General features: G+C 42.0%; 1 protein-coding gene across 2 annotated transcripts in view; it reads left to right on the forward strand.

Annotated features, from left to right (window-relative positions):
• Nucleotides 1-545: 545 nt before the first annotated feature.
• The window catches only part of PHEX (phosphate regulating endopeptidase homolog X-linked), a 220,776-nt gene continuing 203,921 nt past the window's right edge, over nucleotides 546-17,400 (forward strand). For both annotated transcript variants that reach the window (XM_030806771.1, XM_003261145.4), the window contains exons 1-3: nucleotides 546-1,355; nucleotides 6,710-6,778; nucleotides 15,307-15,468. In XM_030806771.1, coding sequence (XP_030662631.1) covers nucleotides 1,238-1,355; nucleotides 6,710-6,778; nucleotides 15,307-15,468 — 349 coding nt within the window. In that variant the 5' untranslated portion in view covers nucleotides 546-1,237. The remainder of the gene's footprint in view (nucleotides 1,356-6,709; nucleotides 6,779-15,306; nucleotides 15,469-17,400) is intronic.

Here is a 17,400-nt window from a genome sequence, read left to right on the forward strand (position 1 = left end):
ACTGCAACCTCCACCTCCCAGGCTCAAGCGATTCTCCCACCTCTGCCTCCTGAGTAGCTGGGACTACAGGTGCTCACCAATGTGCCCGGCTAATTTTTGTGTTTTTAGTACAAACAAGGTTCCGCCTTGTTGGCCAGGCTGGTCTCGAACTCCTGGTCTCAAGCGATCCCCCTGCCTCAGCCTCCCAAAGTGCTGGGATTACAGGCGTGGGCCACCACGCCCAGCCTGAAACGAATTGCCTTTGAATTCATCCTGGGGAATCTGCTGAAGTGGACACTTTATGTAAACACAAAAACATCCTAATGAATGGCTGCCTCAGTAGGAGTGGCAGACAAAACACATGGTGCACTTCTCATCAAAAACACGCAAGGAAAAAATTTTTCATCATATCTTTTGTAGTTGCTAATAAAGTTAATTCACACACTTGTGTTTTTTTGTGGGGTTTTTTTTTTGTACAATTCTTAGTACCACAAAGAGGAAGTGCTTTTTCTCCTTCCTTTAAGAAAAACTTCCAGTTCAAACCATCAGCCTCTGTAGGTTGTCTTAATTGCTACTTTGCACTGCACTGGACTATGACTGATTTTTGGCACATGCTATCATACACAAAGTTCCTAAAATAAAATGCTCCAGGATATCCTAGGAACTCTTAGAAGGCTTTAAAAAGGGACTCACACACTGAAAGAATATCTTTGATGAAGACAATTCAGGCAAGCAGAATGATTCTTGCAACAGAATTACATGATTAATTGAGATCTTGAAGTGGATCCGGTGAATCCTGGCCACCTAACTTATCATGATTTGGGGGAGTTTCACGAGAATCCAGTTTTGATAAAACAATTGTTTTTTTCCTCCCCAAGTGACTATACATTTAAATAGCTAAAACATCTGTTCAGCAACATAGTAAAACATGTATACTCGGAACGCTTGAGAGAAGAGCCTGCCAAACAATCGGTTGAGAGGGACTTTGCTGAGGGAGAGCACCAAGATAAAGCAACGCTGTTTGTTTTGTCTAGTCAGGGGGAAAGCCAAGGCAACCAATATTTTGGTTTTTATAATTTTCATTTGTGAAGAATTATTTGAGAAAGGGTGGTGAGGGGAGATTTCCTGACGCGAGTTTCTTAAGCTGTCCCTTAGTAGAAGAGCAAGAGAGCCTTGGATGTCAACACCTCGCTCTTGAGACCAGCCACCAAACCACGAAAAGTGACTTTCTTCTCGTGTGCTCTCTACGGCCCTTCTGATGGAAGCAGAAACAGGGAGCAGCCTGGAGACTGGAAAGAAGGCCAACAGAGGCACTCGAATTGCCCTGGTCGTGTTTGTCGGTGGCACCCTAGTTCTCGGCACGATCCTCTTTCTAGGTAAGTGGAGTGCAGGAGGCCGGGGGAACTGGGTGTGTGTCGAGAAGTTTCCTTGTGCTTTATTGTAGCAAAACTTGTCATAACACAGGTATAGGGCTGTTTGCCTGTGTTCGTAGGTGGTGCATCTTTAGTTTCTATCAAATATGCAAATGACAAGGCTTTTTTAAGGAGCCTAAATAAATAAATACACCCAAGTACAAAATGTATAGTCCAGAAGGCAAAGTGGGTGTAAGTGGCTTCGAGTGGCTGGCTGATTCTGTTGCATTGGGTGGAAAAATTTTTATGTGGTACATTTAGCAAAATGAGTGTTTGTGAATTCATAGTCACATAGTTTCATTTATATTTTGAGGAAAGACTTTACATTGTGATGAAAACCATGCTGGAGTGTCTTTCCGCTTGACTTTTATTATTGTTTGCTTGAACGAATCATGAAATTTAATTCACAAAACACAAATCAGTCCTTTAAAGTGTGCTTTTAATGATATTCTTCAATTCCTTTCTTATCCAGTGATTCTGGTGAGATGCAATTTGATTTACAAATTAATATGAAGGAAAACAGAGGTTTTTCCCCCAAGATTTGAAAGATATTGTGATTCAGTTATTTTAATGACTCGTGGTGAGAATGATGTACCCAGAGAGTATATAGGATGATAGAAGTGTATTCCTATGAAAAAGAATCAAATATCTTGGAAAGGAGTGAGGGATTTTCTAAAATTCTAGGCTTTCTGAACCCTTGACTATTACCATTTTAATTTTTCTCATACAACCCGTAATACTTCATTAGCTTGAACGTTACGTAGGAACAAGGAGATTCTAGGTGCAGTTTGAAATGTAGCAAACCTACAGGAGGCCGTGTTTATTTTGGCAGGGGTAAACCAGTAATTAAACTTTAAAAGAGTTAGGGTTGTGTGGTTGAAAACTCTGCTAAAATGAGCAAACCATCTTTCCATGTTTTCTGTGGCTGAAGATTTAGGAAATTAGATGGGTTTATTGCTTTCTGATAAAGCGAAATCTCCCTACTCCTGCAACTGAATCTGTGGCTCTTGAAGACTCTTGTGAGATTTCTCAGCACTTAGGGTTTAGACAAGTGTCCTCTGCTGAAATTCAAAACGAGAGGAAAAATTCTATGGGCATGCCAAAAGACTACGTGCTATGTGGAACGTGACTGCAAGGTTAGGTTTTGCAAATGCTCCCAAACTTAAAAATCTCAATAATTATCGTTTATGTAAAAATATGTACTCTTTTTAATGGTATTACTACTGCACAAAACTTTTACAAAACTCTACTTTTATGATTACATCCTGAGGCTGTGGCATATCCGTTGAAAGATTCTCCATGGCAGCAAATCTTTGTTCTTTCAGAGAAAATTATTCTTAGGAAATAGTGCTGATGTTTTTAGAGCAAAGTAAAATTCATCAAGCCAGACACTACTATTATGGATAAGGAGGCCTGCATAAAACATGAAAGCGAACTTTCCAGCGTGCCCAATAACCTGGCTCTCACCTTGACTCTCTAAGAGGAGCTCAAATGATGTCAGAGAATAAGGGCAAACTAAGGCTGTGGCCTCTACAACTTTGCTTCTCAAAATGGGGTCTGTGGACCAGCAGAATTAGCATCACTGGGGAGCTTGAGCTGCACCCCAGACCCGCTGATTCACAATCTGCATTTTCACAAGACCCCCAGGGGACTGTTTTGCAAAGGCAGGTTTGAGAAGCATTGCTTCAGGTGACCACATCTATTTGGATGTATACATTCAGGGACATTTCTTTTTGTCAAATATTTCTGCACTATTTTAGAATCAGCCCGTTACTCCCTGTCCCCGTCCCTCTCCTCAACTCTGCCACCCACCTCCACTCTGCTCCCAGGCAAAGTGTTTGTCTGAAAAGCTCCAGGGACCTGCCTGGCAATGCTCTTCATGACAATATTCTAGTTAGGGTCGTCTTCTCTTCAAGGGGCTTCCCGGTTGACTTTGCGGTATATTTCTCTGCCTGTCCACATTTACTTACATGCCTGCAATTTCTAGCATCCCTTCTTATCTCATCTTTGTATCTGAGGCCCTGGGATAATCTCTCCTCGAAACCTTAGTGCTTCTACAGTAAGAGTGATTGCCAGTGGCCTTGCAGTGGCTTCAGAGAAGCTACAGAGCACCAGAATGGAAAACATATATGCCTGTAACCAGTTTATTTATTTTCAAGTGTCCTTTCTTCTTCTCCTTCCCCTCTCTTTCCTCCCCACAATCTGTTTCTCAGATGCACTGGCCGGCAAACTTTTTCTGCCAAGAGCCAGATAGTAAATATTTTTGGCTCTGTGGACCATACGGCCTCTTGCAACTACTCAATTCTGTTGTTGTTGCACAAAAGCATCCATAGACAATATGTACACAAATGGGCATGGCTGTGTGCCAAGAAAATCTGATTTCTAGACACTGAAATTGGAATTTTATATACTTTTCATATGTCATGAAATATTATTTTTCTTTTTATTTTTCCCAACCATGAAAAAAATGTAAAAGCCATTCATAGCTCATGGGCTGTACAGAAACAGGCAATGGATTTGGCCTACGGGCCATAGTTTGCTGACCCCTGCTTTCTGGCCATTCTTATGCTCTTGATCTGTGGATGACTCCACGGCATCCTAACGGCATTTCCTCTGGTTATAGAGAAATCTACAATGAGAAACCAAACTGCTATTTACGTGTATTTTTTAAAGCTCCTAACCATTCAAAAGTAACATCTTAATTTTTATATTAAAAATATTTTCTTTATTGTCTCTATTTCATTCACTTACACCTTCACATTATCTGGGCTTGTTGATCCTCATTTATTTGGAGGATTTTAAAATAACCCCATCCATGGAGATAATGCTCTTCCTTGAGGGGCTGGGTCTGTCAGTGTCCCAATTAATTAATTATACACACACACACACACACACACACACCACACACACACACGTACATATATATATATATTTTTGAGACGGAATCTCACTCTGTCACCCAGGCTGGAGTGCAGTGGTGCGATCTTGGCTCACCACAACCTCCGCCTCCTGGGTTCAAGCAATTATCCTGCCTCAGCCTCCTGAGTAGCTGGGATTACAGGCACGCACCACCACGCCCAGCTAATTTTTGTATTTTTAGTAGAGACGGGGTTTCACCATGTTGGCCAGGGTGGTCTCGAATTCCTGACCTCAGGTGATCCGCCCACCTCGGCCACCCAAAGTGCTGGGATTACAGGCCTGAGCCACCGCACCTGGCGTAATTAGTTATATTTAAAACCTTCCTTCTACTCATCGTTAGATAAAGATACCTGATTTTACTTCTTCTTCCTTTGAGGTTTTGGGTCAAGAATTATTTCTCATGAAAGAAATAAGTCTTTAACGATTTTATTAGCTCTTTTGTTTTTTAAAATAAGGCTAGGATCAAGAAGGTATTGTCCAGAATTATAAAAATATTATTTACAATAAAGCTTATTTTTGCATTATATAAAGGAACACATGCTCACTAAAGCACATTAGGTCAACATATAAAAATTGACTGATGGGGAAAATTCCCCCTGAGGTTCTACCACCCAGGCATATTAGAATATTGCACACTAATCTTTATGCTGCTGCCCATATATATATTTTTTTTACCTTTTTTTTTTTTTTTGCTTTATACAGAAATCAAAACACACCTTTTTGCTAAGAAACTTATTTTCTTAAAAACAGGACTGAGATGGGCCAGGCGCAGTGGCTCACACCTGTAATCCCAGCACTTTGGGAGGCCGAGGCCGGCGGATCACGAGGTTAGGAGATTGAGACCATCCTGGCTAACACGGTGAAACCCCATCTCCACTAAAAATACAAAAAAATTAGCTGGGCGTGGTGGCGGGTGCCTGTAGTCCCGGCTAGTCCGGAGGCTGAGGCAGGAGAATGGCGTGAACCCAGGAGGCGAAGCTTGCAGTGAGCCGAGATCACGCCACTGCACTCCAGCCTGGGCGACAGAGCGAGACTCTTGTCTCGAAAAAAAAAAAAAGAACTGAGATGTTCCGTCGGCAGTTTTCTTGAATCTCTAATGTAACACAATGCAAAGAGGCTGTTTGGAGGATGGCAGCAGAGAAAAGAACAAAGGAAAAGCAGGCTCCATTCAGAGAGTGGGTTAATAAATAATAAAAACTCGCCACACTGGCTAGTAATCTACAGGTCTTCCATCTCTAGCAGAAATAGAGGTACTGCCGAGCTTCCTGCCACAGAGGGCCTTGGTCTCCATTCACCTCCCACCGTCCCTCTCCCCATGGCCACATTTCCAAATGATTCATTGTTTATGCTCACAGAGCACAGCAAGAATGAATTCCCCAGAATTTCCTCAGCTACTACAAAGCTTTTTGAAATCTTAAACTCACATCTGCTAATGCCCAGGTGCTACCTGGGGTTGACAAATTGGGCACCCTTCTGTACTTCTGCAGACACCTATTTAGATAATGTTGCCAGCCAGATGGGGACATTAAGCCATTGGTGAAAAGCTATTTCATTTTTAGACTTTTTTTTTTTTGGAGTGGGGGAAGGGAGGAAATAGCTGGAAGCTTGGTCCACAAAGTTGCAAATGTCTGGTAGCTAAGCTGGGCCTGGTGGGCGGAGAGTTTGTGGGGTTCAGGGCAGGCGGACAATGACTGTTGCTATTAATAGGTGATTGAGATATGTTCAGTATATTCTTTACCCCTACCCCTTTTTTGGTCCGTATCTGTATGGATGGTTTAGATAAGATCCAGAACTCTAAAAGCCAAACATGCTAGCTTTCTATTTCCACTCTAATTGGCTCCAAATGACATAGTTTAAAAGTTTCAACTTTCCCATCTTGAACATGGGCATGGAGTTATAACCAATAGAGTGAAAGTATGAGACTTAAACCACTGATAATTGGAGGCTGAAGCGACTTTAGAGAGTGTCTCGCCCAGTGGTGCTCATATTTGAGCATGTATCGGAATCACCTGGGGGGCTTGTTAAACCACAGATGGCTGGGCCCCACCCCCAGGGTTTTTGAGTCAAGATCTGGAGTGGCTTTCTAACAAGCTTCCAGGTGCAGCAGCAGCAGCTGCTGCTGCTCTAGAGACCACACTCTTAGGAGCTCTGGTCTAGTTATACTTACTTATCTTACATACGAGAGAACTGAGTTTCAAAGCAACCAAGAGTCTTACCAAGGTTATTTAGCTAGCAACTAGAGTCTGGTTTCGTGACATTGAACCAACTGGGTTTTGGAATACCGTGTCAACACTGAGAAGGATGAACTGATATCAAATATCTTGCATATGTTTCTGAGGGTGGTTTACCGGATGGTGGTCTGCTACAAGTCAGCCATTTATTTTGGTCTGTTTTTTCAGTGAGTCAAGGTCTCCTAAGTCTCCAAGCTAAACAGGAGTACTGCCTGAAGCCAGAATGCATCGAAGCGGGTAAGTCACAGTTTTCCATCCTGTGTCAAGTTATAATTATGGTACCTTGGGAAGTGGAAGAGAAGACAGGTGGTATTTTTAGTATTCTGTTTGCTTGAGGTTTACCAAGTACGAAATGCAATTTTGAAGAAATTTTAAGTTTATTTTCAAGTTTTGGTGTGAAACAGTGGAGCTTAGGTTTCCTGTTTGCTTTTTCCTTGCAAAAACTGTGGTATTCTAAGCATTGTTACAAGGAAATCAGGAAGGGACTTGGAAGGCTGAATGGCCTCTCTTAAGACCCACAGGCAGAGAACATTGGTCTTCCTATGGCTCCACTGGCTATGGATTCCTCTTTACCTTAAGCAGTTGCGTATTTTCTGGTCTGTGGGCCTGACTTGCCTGCCTCTAAGCAAGGCTCCTTTGTAAATAAATCCATGCTTCCGTTGTCAGTGGGAATCACTTTTTTCTTTTTTTAAAATTGAGACGGAGTCTTGCTCTGTCGCCCAGGCTGGCGCGATCTCAGCTCACCACAGCCTCCACCTCCTGGGCTCAAGTGATTCTCTTGCCTCAGCCTCCCTAGTAGCTGAGATTACAGGTGCCCACCACCACGCCCGGCTAATTTTTGTATTTGTAGTAGAGACGGAGTTTCACCATGTTGGCCACGCTGGTCTCGAACTTCTGACCTCAAGTGATCCACCCGCCTTGGCCTCCCAAAGTGCTGGGATTACAGGCGAGAGCCACTGTGTCCAGCTAGGAATCTCTTTTTTCTGTCACACGTTGCAAGTCAAACTTCTCTTGAGGTGACCAGGCTGTGTATCAGTGGGTATCCCAGGGGAAGATGAGTCCTTAAAGTGGCTGCAGTTTTGCCACAATGTCTTATCCCATCGAACTCATGGCTGGAGTCGCCCCAAAAGCAGCGACAGGGAAGCTCCCAGGAGGGATTACTCCATCCCGAGATGGGGCCAGTTGGGATTCCAAAGAAGGAAGCACTAAATAAATGCCAGGGCGGCCAGTCAGTCCAAAGCATTTATTAGTGCAACTTACGTTGAAAGTGCTGCAGTGTATCAAGACAGTGAGAGAAAAGGGGTGTTCTACTTAGTCAGGGCATTAGGGTGTGGAGACTATATGCGGGTTTAGGGAATTCGGCTCAGAGCCGGTACTAGTTTCTTTCAGTGTTTTGTGCATCAACCTAGATACCTTTATCAGTGCCTGGGAATGTTCAAGTGTCCAGTTTGGACCTAAGCCTGCTGGGAAAAACCTGCAGCTGTAATTAGCCGGGCATGGTGGCTCATGCCTGTAATCTCAGTTACTCGGGAGGCTGAGGCATGAGAATTGCTTGAGCCCAGGAGGCGGAGGCTGCAGTGAGCTGAGATCGCACCATTGCACTCCAGCCTGGGTGACAGAGGGAACTTCTGTCTCAACAAAACAAAACAAAACAAAACAAACCTGCAGCTGGCTGGGTCACAGAGTGGTCAGGGTATTCTGTAATTTTTGGTTAGGACACCGAAAGTGGCGGCGGGAGGTGGGGGGAGGTGGGGGGAAACCTGGGGGTCCCACACACAGCTATTAGATTTCCCTCCTAAATCAGTGTTAGGGCCTAGATTTCAGGGAGCCAGATTCTAGTCCTCACCCTCATTCTTTAAGTGGGCAGGGACACTTTTTTCCTTTTTCCAAAAGGAAAGTCATCAAACAACCATGTGGCCCTTTCACTTTCCTCTTGGCCTTAAGAGGTTAATGAACAAATTCACCAAATATTTGTTGCACATCAGGTACTAAGTTAGGTTTTGGAAATACAGCAGTGCACCAGGTATGGGAAGAAAGACAAGGCAATTAATACAATGAGAAAATTATCAAACTGGGTGTGGTGACCCCTGCCTTTAGTTCCAGCCACCTGGGAGGCTGAGGCTTGAGCCCTGGAGTTGGAGGCCAGCATGGGCAAATTAGTGAGACCCCATCTCTAAAAGAAAGAAAGAGGAATATTAGTCAGTGGAACATGTTATAGAGAAAATTTAAAAAAAAAAATAGAACAATGTGATAGCAAGTGACAGGATGGCTAGATTGAAAAGCCAGAGGACGTGACCTTGAAGGTGACCTTTGAATGATGAGGAGGGAACTGCTGTGTGAAGGCTGAGGCAAGGGCTTTCCAGGTGGGGGGAACAGATGGGGCAAAGGGTGCATAGAAGCATGAACTTGGTGGATTTGAGGAACAGGAGGAGCTTGCTAGGTGAGGTGCAAGTGATGAGGAGTCAATGGGGGGCCCAAGTGCCAGTGAGTCTGGGCTTTCCTTAAGTGCGCTCAAAAGCCTCTGGAGGCTTTTATGAAGGAGAGTACATCTTAGGAGCATTTCAAAAGATGTCTCGGTGGAGGGCTCAGTTAGAGGGAGTCTTGATGGAGAAGAGACCATAGGGAGCAAGAATAGAAGAAGGTGGCTCAGGTAGGTTTATTTCCGTACGCCAGGTGACAGACGATGCTGTCTTGAATTCAAGAGATGGAGAAGGGAGAATGGGGGAAGGTTTAGGAGGTAGAGGGCCTATTGAAGGATTCGATGCGGGCTGTGAACAAAAGCAGACAATTGTGGGTGATGCTTAGATTTCTGGTGATGGTTGGGCAGTGGTGTTTATTGAGATGGGAAACACTTAGGTGAAAGAGTTTGTAAATTCTGAGACCTTATACAAAGGTAGTGGCTTAGAAAATTATGTTAGTAGAGTTCTTTTTTTGTTCTGTTCTTAAGTGATCTATCTATCTATCTATCTATCTATCTATCTATCTATCTATCTATCTATCCATCTCTCTATCTATCTATTTTTTAACCAGGCTGTGTGTTGAGTGACTTACAGGCACCATCTCATAAAACCTTCATAAGACCCCTATGAAGTCAGTGCTATCACCAGCCTCACTGACAGATGAGGAAATGGAGGCTTCTGGAGGCTAAATAACTGCCCAGGGTCTCATCCTGAGTTAGTAGCAGAGCTGGACTTCGTGTCCATGTCTGGCTCCTTTCCGTCTTTTCCTTGGTGATATGGGGCCATGCCAGGCAACTCTTTTTGGCCCTGGAACGATCTGGGAACTCTCAGGCCCTTTCCTGCTCCACGCTTGAGTAGCTGACCTGGGGTTTTCTCCAGTGGTGAGAGATTGTCATGGAGTGGGGTGAGTGAGAGAGCAGGCGGAACTATCAGGACAGGTTTTAGAGTTTATGTCACCTGGTGCTTTGGCTGTGGTGGGGTTCTTGCAGATGTGTGAAATGGGAATTTTTGAGCTCATACATTTTCAACTTGAGTTTAGAACACTTTTTTTGTATGGAAGGCCAGTTATTTCGTGAGTTTTAGTTCTGTATTATGAATCATAATAATGCAAGACTAAAACTTACAGACTGACATTCAAAGATGTTGCCTTCTGCCAGCTAGTGTGTTTTGCCTTGCTGCCCTGTTTTTAATTTTCACATTGGCGAATGGCTTTCGAATGTTGAAAAAAAAATATTGATTTTGCTGTTTCTGTAGTGAAAGGCTCACCAAAGACACAGTTCTCTTTAGTGTAACGTGAGCCTCAGCGTGCCCAGGGGTCTGCAGAACAGCTGTTGAGTACACATGACAGGAGAACTGCGGCCAAGCCAGGGCCTTAAACAAGAGGCTGTACATGCGTGGGCGTGCATGTTGAAAGTTCAGAAGACTAGAGTATTTGATCGCCTTCTGGACCATTTCTGAGCAGGTGCCAACCATTTCTGACATGCCTCCTCTCCATAACTCTCCTCTTCTCTGTGTCCTCTTATTTTAATCCCTCTTTCAAAATAAGAGCTGTACAAAGAATGCAAAGAAACAAGGAAAGGGCATGCATGCTCATGATCACAGATAAGGGCAGACAGGCTGACTGGGTTTGAAGCATGATTTAGCTATTTACAAGCCACATGATCCTGGGCTAAATATATAGCCACCCTAAGCCTCAGTCTCACCACGTGTAAAATGGGAATAACAGGTTTTACTTATACTAGTTGTGAGAATAAAAGAAAATAATAATGAACTGGGCGCGGTGGCTCACGCCTGCCACCCTAGCACTTTGGGACGCCGAGGCGGACAGATCACTTCAGGCTAGGAGTTCAAGACCAGTCTGGCCAACATGGTGAAACCCCATGTCTACTAAAAATACAAAAATTAGCCAGGTGTGGTGGCGCAAGCCTGTAATCCCAGCTACCTGGGAGGCCGAGGCAAGACAATCACTTGAACCTGGGAGGTGGAGGTTGCAGTGAGCCAAGATTGCAGGTTGAATCTGCACTTCAACTCCAAGGGGGAGGTTGCAGTTCAGCCTGGGCAACATAGTGAGACTCCGTCTCAAAAAAAAAAAATTTAAAAAAAGAAAAAGAAAATAATAATGGTAGTAGCAGTAACTTAGGTTCACAATGCTGATTCTTAACCCCAAACCCAGAAAACGTTGTAACTCTCAGTTGACAAGATGGGGGCCTGATCTCAATTCGTTTGATGGCAAAATTGGATCTTAACTCATGTGAGGCTGCTTCAGATTTCATTTATCCTACTTATAAGAATATGCATATGTTTCCCTATAGAAATATTAATGCACTGCCTCAGGCCTGCCACTCCAGCCATTGCTGTGATTATATGCAATGTATTTATTTTTAAAATCTGAAAAATCTATGAGCTCGGAAACATATCTAGCCTCAAGAGTTTCAGATAAGTGATTGTGGAATTACAGTTCCCAGATTTAGCTAACTACATACATACATACGTACAGGACGCTTAGTGAAATTTGATTGCAGATATACAATGACTACTTTTTTTGGTGTATGTCCCATGGAATATTTGGTACCTACTTATTCTAAAAGGTGGTTGTGTATCAGAAATTCAAACTTCACTGGGCATCCTGCATTTATATGGTCATGTGCCCAACACTAGTCTAAGCACTTTGCATATATTTAATTTGCATAATGATTCTATGGAGTGCTATTATTATCCCAATTTTCAGGTGAGGAAACTAAGACACAGGTTAAATCACCTGCCTAAGGTGTCTTAGCTGCTGCATGGTGTTTCTCTAATTCAAACGCAAGTGGTCTGACTAGAGTTTGTGACGATACCATATTGCTTAAAAAGGGCTTAGCGTAGGTCCTGGCAAGAAGGAAATACTCAATATTGGTGATTTTATTATTGTTAATTATTATTATTACTACTCTCTCCCTTCATCCTTGATTAAATCTAAAAACAGAGGCTGGTATTTAGGGAGGATGCCTCCACCTCTACCACATAAACACCAGCTGGAGACTGTGTGACAATTAACCTTATATATAATGACTTGGAAGAGTACACAGCCTGAGCTTTCACAGATTTCCTTCATCATCATATTTCTTTTATTAAAACAAGACTCTGGGTTTTCTCCATGGAGCTGGGTAGGGGGAAAGGCGTTTTGGTGTCTTGACAACTATGGTCCCTTGCAATTTGAAGTCACAGTTCCCCTGCAGAAAGTGCAGCCCTGTGCCCCGCTGTGAATTGTGAATGATGAATTGGGAGGCTGAAACTAGAGTTTTCTCACTCAGCAGGTTTCTTTCCAAATTCAATGTGAGTGATGTATTTCCCAACTTTTGTATCAGGGCCAAGGTCAGAGCTGACCTTGGAGTTTTTCTAGGTACCTGCAAGAATACTGGCGAGATGGAGAGGATACATTTGAGGGTTGGGGGCAGGGAAAGTTTGAGAAGGAGGCTGGAAAACAGTGTACTCATGTGGGTAAAAATGCGTGTGAGGGCTCCCCTGTGTGACTGTAAATGTTGGGTTGGACTGAGACGTGTGATCCATGTCTCTGAGGTGTCACATAGCAGATTCATTCTGTGGCTGCATACGGTAACTATAAATACCAACCAAAAGAAAGATTTTGTTACGTCCTAGCACATTTACACGTTAAATATTAATGATAAAATAGTAGCAGTAAGTGGCCGGGCACAGTGGCTCACGCCTGTGATCCCAGCACTTTGGGAGGCCAAGGTGGGTGGATCATGAGATCAGGAGATCGAGACCATCCTGGCTAACGCAGTGAAACCTGTCTCTACTAAAAATACAAAAAAAAATTATCCCGGCGTGGTGGCGAATGCCTGTAGTCCCAGCTACTTGGGAGGTGGAGGCAGGAGAATGGCGTGAACCCCGGAGGCAGAGCTTGCAGTGAGCTGAGATCACGCCACTGCACTCCAGCCTGGGCGACAGAGCAAGACTCTGTCTCAAAAAAAAAATAAATAAAAAATAAATAAAAAAAGGAGCACTAATTAAAAATGTAATTAGAGACAACTGATGCTAGTTCTGAAGCACGAAAATGTTAAGCCAATTTGAAATTTATCAAACGTCTAAGTCCTTTTTTTTTTTTTTTTTTTTTTTTTTTTTTTTTTTTTTTAAGAGATGGGGTTTTGCCATGTTGCCCAGGCTGGTCTTGAACTCCTAGGCTCAAGAGATCTGCCCACCTCAGACTCCCAAAATGCTGGGATTACAGGCATGAGCCACAGTGGTTGGCCTCTAAACCAATTTTTTGCTAGTTTTTTTTTTGTTTTTTTTTTTTGTCGTTGGGGGAGGTTTGAAAATGGTGGGGATTTTGAGGTCCTATAGAAATTAGAATGTTTTTATATTATTCACTTCATTGAAGACAAAAGGCTATTTGAAATTTTTGTAGAAAGTCTAGGCTGGAGAAATATCTAGCCTTATTTTTAAACCTGGAGGAACCACACATGTAACCAAACTGTAAGATACGTATCTAAATTTACACAGATTGTACTTTTTTGGGGCAGTTCATTCATATTTAGCTGAAATCTCTTTGGGTTTTCATTACTTCAAACAAAAATATATTCTGGCATTATTTAAAGTATGAAAATTGCCCAGAATGTCATCTTTCTAATGTCATTAAAATATTGGCTGGTTTTTAAAAAACCAGTTGGTACATATCTTTGTGCTAGAGTGGTAGCCAGCAATTGTATGGCAGTTGGAAGAGCATTGGAGTTCAATATTGGGAATTCTGGAAACTTCTCATTTTGTAATGGAGGGTTTTCTTTTAAAGCTCATGGTTATGTATTTATACACACATCTACCTACGGGCTGTCTTCTGTATGTAATCGTGTATGGGCTTATGAAAGAGGGAAGAAAATGGTAGATCAGTCTATTGTGTCTTTCTGTTAACTTATACACATACTCAATTCTACCGTTAGACTTGGGTTCCTCATTTAGAACACCCTACTTTGGCCCTCCTCTGGCCATGCCTCTCCTTCATTCAAGGCATCTGTGGAGCCAAGTAGGCAGCCCTCTCCTTCTACACCCCAGAATTCCCTGCCTGATGGCCCCAAGCTCCCTTCCAGGATCTCTGTGGGTCTCTTCTGGGGCTTTATTTCTCTGAGAGTTACACTGAATATCAAGGAGCTCAAGAATTTGAAAGTAATTTATAAATATAGCTTTTAAATATTTAGATGGATGACATATGGACTTCTGTTTCCATTAGCCTTCACTGTGAGGCAAACCACCCAAACCACAGAGGCCTGGAACAAAAATGATTGGATATTTCTCATGATTTTGTGGGTTTGGTGGATGGTTTCTCTGCTGATTTTTGCCTAGGCTCATTTGTGCCACTGCATTCAGCTAGACGGGCACCTGGACTGGAAGGTGAATGATGGCCTCAGTCAATGTCTGGCAGTTGTGCTGGCTTGATTCTTCTCTATGTGGCCTCTTGTCCTCCAGGAGGCTGCTTCAAAGGGCAGCTAAAGGGCTCCATTCAAAGGGAGTTAATATGGAAGGTGCAAGGCCTCTTAAGGCTTAGCTTTGAGACTCACAGAAAGTTACTTCTGCCAATTCTGTTGGTCAAAGCAAGTGACAAGGTCAGTCCAAATTCAAGGCAGGGGAAATAGACTCTACCACTTGATGGGAAGAGCAGCAAGGTCACTTTGCAGAAGGACAAGCAGGATAGAAGAAATAGTCACAGTTATCTTTGCAAACAATTGACCACACACTCTATTTGTATTCTTGTCCCATACCTCACAGATGTTAGGGATGGCCCTGCAAATACCAGTAATGATAATACCACCAAACTTTTATCCATTCACTTTTTTTTTTTTTTTTTTTGAGAGACAGGTTCACTCTGTCACCCCAGGCTGGACTGCCATGGTGCGATCTCAGCTCACTGCAACCTCTGCCTCCTAGGTTTAAGTAATTCTCCTGCATCAGCCTCCGAGTAGCTGGGATTACAGGCATGCACCACCATATCTGGCTAATTTTTGTATTTTTAGTAGAAATGGGGTTTCACCATGTTAGCCAGACTGGTCTCAAACTCCTGACCTCAGGTGGTCCACCTGCCTCAGCCTCTCAAAGTGCTAGGATTACAGGCGTGAGCCACTGCACCCAGCCTATCCATTCACTTTGAATGTAGTCATTTCATATAGTGAGGTAGATTCAGAGAGTTTATTTAAGGGGAAATATAAATGCCAAGGCTTGGAAACTGGTTGATATGAAATCGTTGTTTAATTTGGAAAAGAACAGTACACAACATTCAGTGCTTATCATTAATCCTATGATTTTCTTTCTAAATAGCTGCTGCCATCTTAAGTAAAGTAAATCTGTCTGTGGATCCTTGTGATAATTTCTTCCGGTTTGCTTGTGATGGCTGGATAAGCAATAATCCAATTCCCGAAGATATGCCAAGCTATGGGGTTTATCCTTGGCTGAGACATAATGTTGACCTCAAGTTGAAGGGTAAGTTTCTCCTGGGGTTTGGTGATACACTTTACAGAGAGCAATATTTGACAGGAAAAACATAGTTTGGGATTTGAAGCATCACTTCTCACTTTTTAACTACCATGCTAAACTCATTTCCAAGAATTTTAAAATGAAAGGTTGCAGAATTCTGGACTCCCAGATCTCAACATAAGACTAATGTGGGTTGTTATGTTCATGTTTGGTAATAGTAAATTCTAATGTCAAAGGATAAAGAGCATTTGATTGAGATTGGAAGCAAAGGAATAGTTAATGAAAATTATATCAATATACTCATTTGTTGTATTCAGGGTAAACTTCATTTCTTGCTCATCGTGTCCTGGATTTTCATGGCTTACAAAATGTACTTAACACCTCATCATCTTTTGACATCACTTTTGAGAACTCTGGATGACCTTGTGGTTGTCATATTGTTCCTGTTAACTTCTAAGTTGGCTCTAGGGAGATTCACTTTTCTCCCATGGCCACTCTAGCAATGACAAGCTCACACACACATACTCACACGTGGATGCATACAAACATACATATGTTCTCAAATACATCCCCCTGCCCCCCGCCAGAGTTGGAAATGTCTATTATTGGAGGATATTCTGTTAGCATTGGATCTAATTTTTATGCTAAGCTATTGGAGAAGGCCACTTCAGGAGGGAAGTAGGAAGATTTCAAAGCCAGATAAGGTAATTGTTTTGAGAAGGCAAAAATAGTATGGTTTTTTTTGGCTCTTTTTGACAACTGTGAGTTACACCATGTAACTTGCATTCAGTAACACCTACAAAGAACTCCCGAGAAGTTATAAAAATCATTTTCCCTTCCCATTTACATTTTCCCAAGATTTTAAATACATGAAAATTAAATATGTATCATTTTACAATAAGTAAAACTCTTGGCAAAATAAATAACTAGATGCCTATTGTCAATTGTAAGGAAAAATGTGCTTAAATTTCACAACTAGATATAAATCACATGGACTTATATTTTCTATTAGGAGACCCAAATTTAGTCTTGGTAAATTATAAATGAGAATTTACAAGGATGTCAGGGTTTTCTCCTAACCCAAAAGGAAGATTCCGATACTATAAAATAATAAATAAGACCTTGAGGAGTGAGTTTACTAATACTTATTTCCCTGTAGGACTTTAATTCATGTTGGTCTTTGATTTACCATTCTTGTCCATTTCCTATTTCCCTTCTCTGGCATTTCTTAATAGACAGATGTGTACACACACGTGCACGCACACACACGCACAGTCATGCATACAGAAACATTACTGAAAGATAAGAAAACTACAAGATTTCCAGACATATGCTCCTTTTGCATTAGTTATAACCCAAAGATTTCTATCTTCAGGACATGAAGTGGTTAACGATAACTTAAATAACTTTCCAGGGGTGTCTGGAATTTTAACATAAAAGTTAAAATCAGTATCAATATGCTTTGTTTGAGGAGGGTACTGTCTACAGGTTCCTTCAAAATCAATAGAAATGCAAGTAAATTGTTAAGCACAGGGTTTTTGTATTTGTTAGCTTCCTTTTAAAAATCAAAAATTTTATTTCCCAGCTCCATTGAAGAAATAAAAAAGCAAAAATTAGAAGAAAGGTCGCTCATAAATCCGTCACAAGAAATAACTGCTAATAAAGCAATTGGGGATATTGCTTTCCAGGTTTTGTTGCATGTGTGGGTCCATATGCATAACTTCATATGCACACCTATGTATTTTAAAAATTAGCTGATATTATACATACTACTCTAACTTAATTTTAAAAATCAGTTGGTATTATACATACTACTCTGTAACTTAAAACTATGCATTCCTCATAGACATAGATTATGTCAGTAGATAACTTTTCTTTCCTTTTCTCTTTTCTTTTCTTTCCTCTTGTCACCCAGGCTGGAGTGCAATGGCACGAGCT

The sequence above is a fragment of the Nomascus leucogenys genome, chromosome X (genome assembly GCF_006542625.1).
Source record: "Nomascus leucogenys isolate Asia chromosome X, Asia_NLE_v1, whole genome shotgun sequence".
Lineage (NCBI taxonomy): Eukaryota > Metazoa > Chordata > Mammalia > Primates > Hylobatidae > Nomascus > Nomascus leucogenys.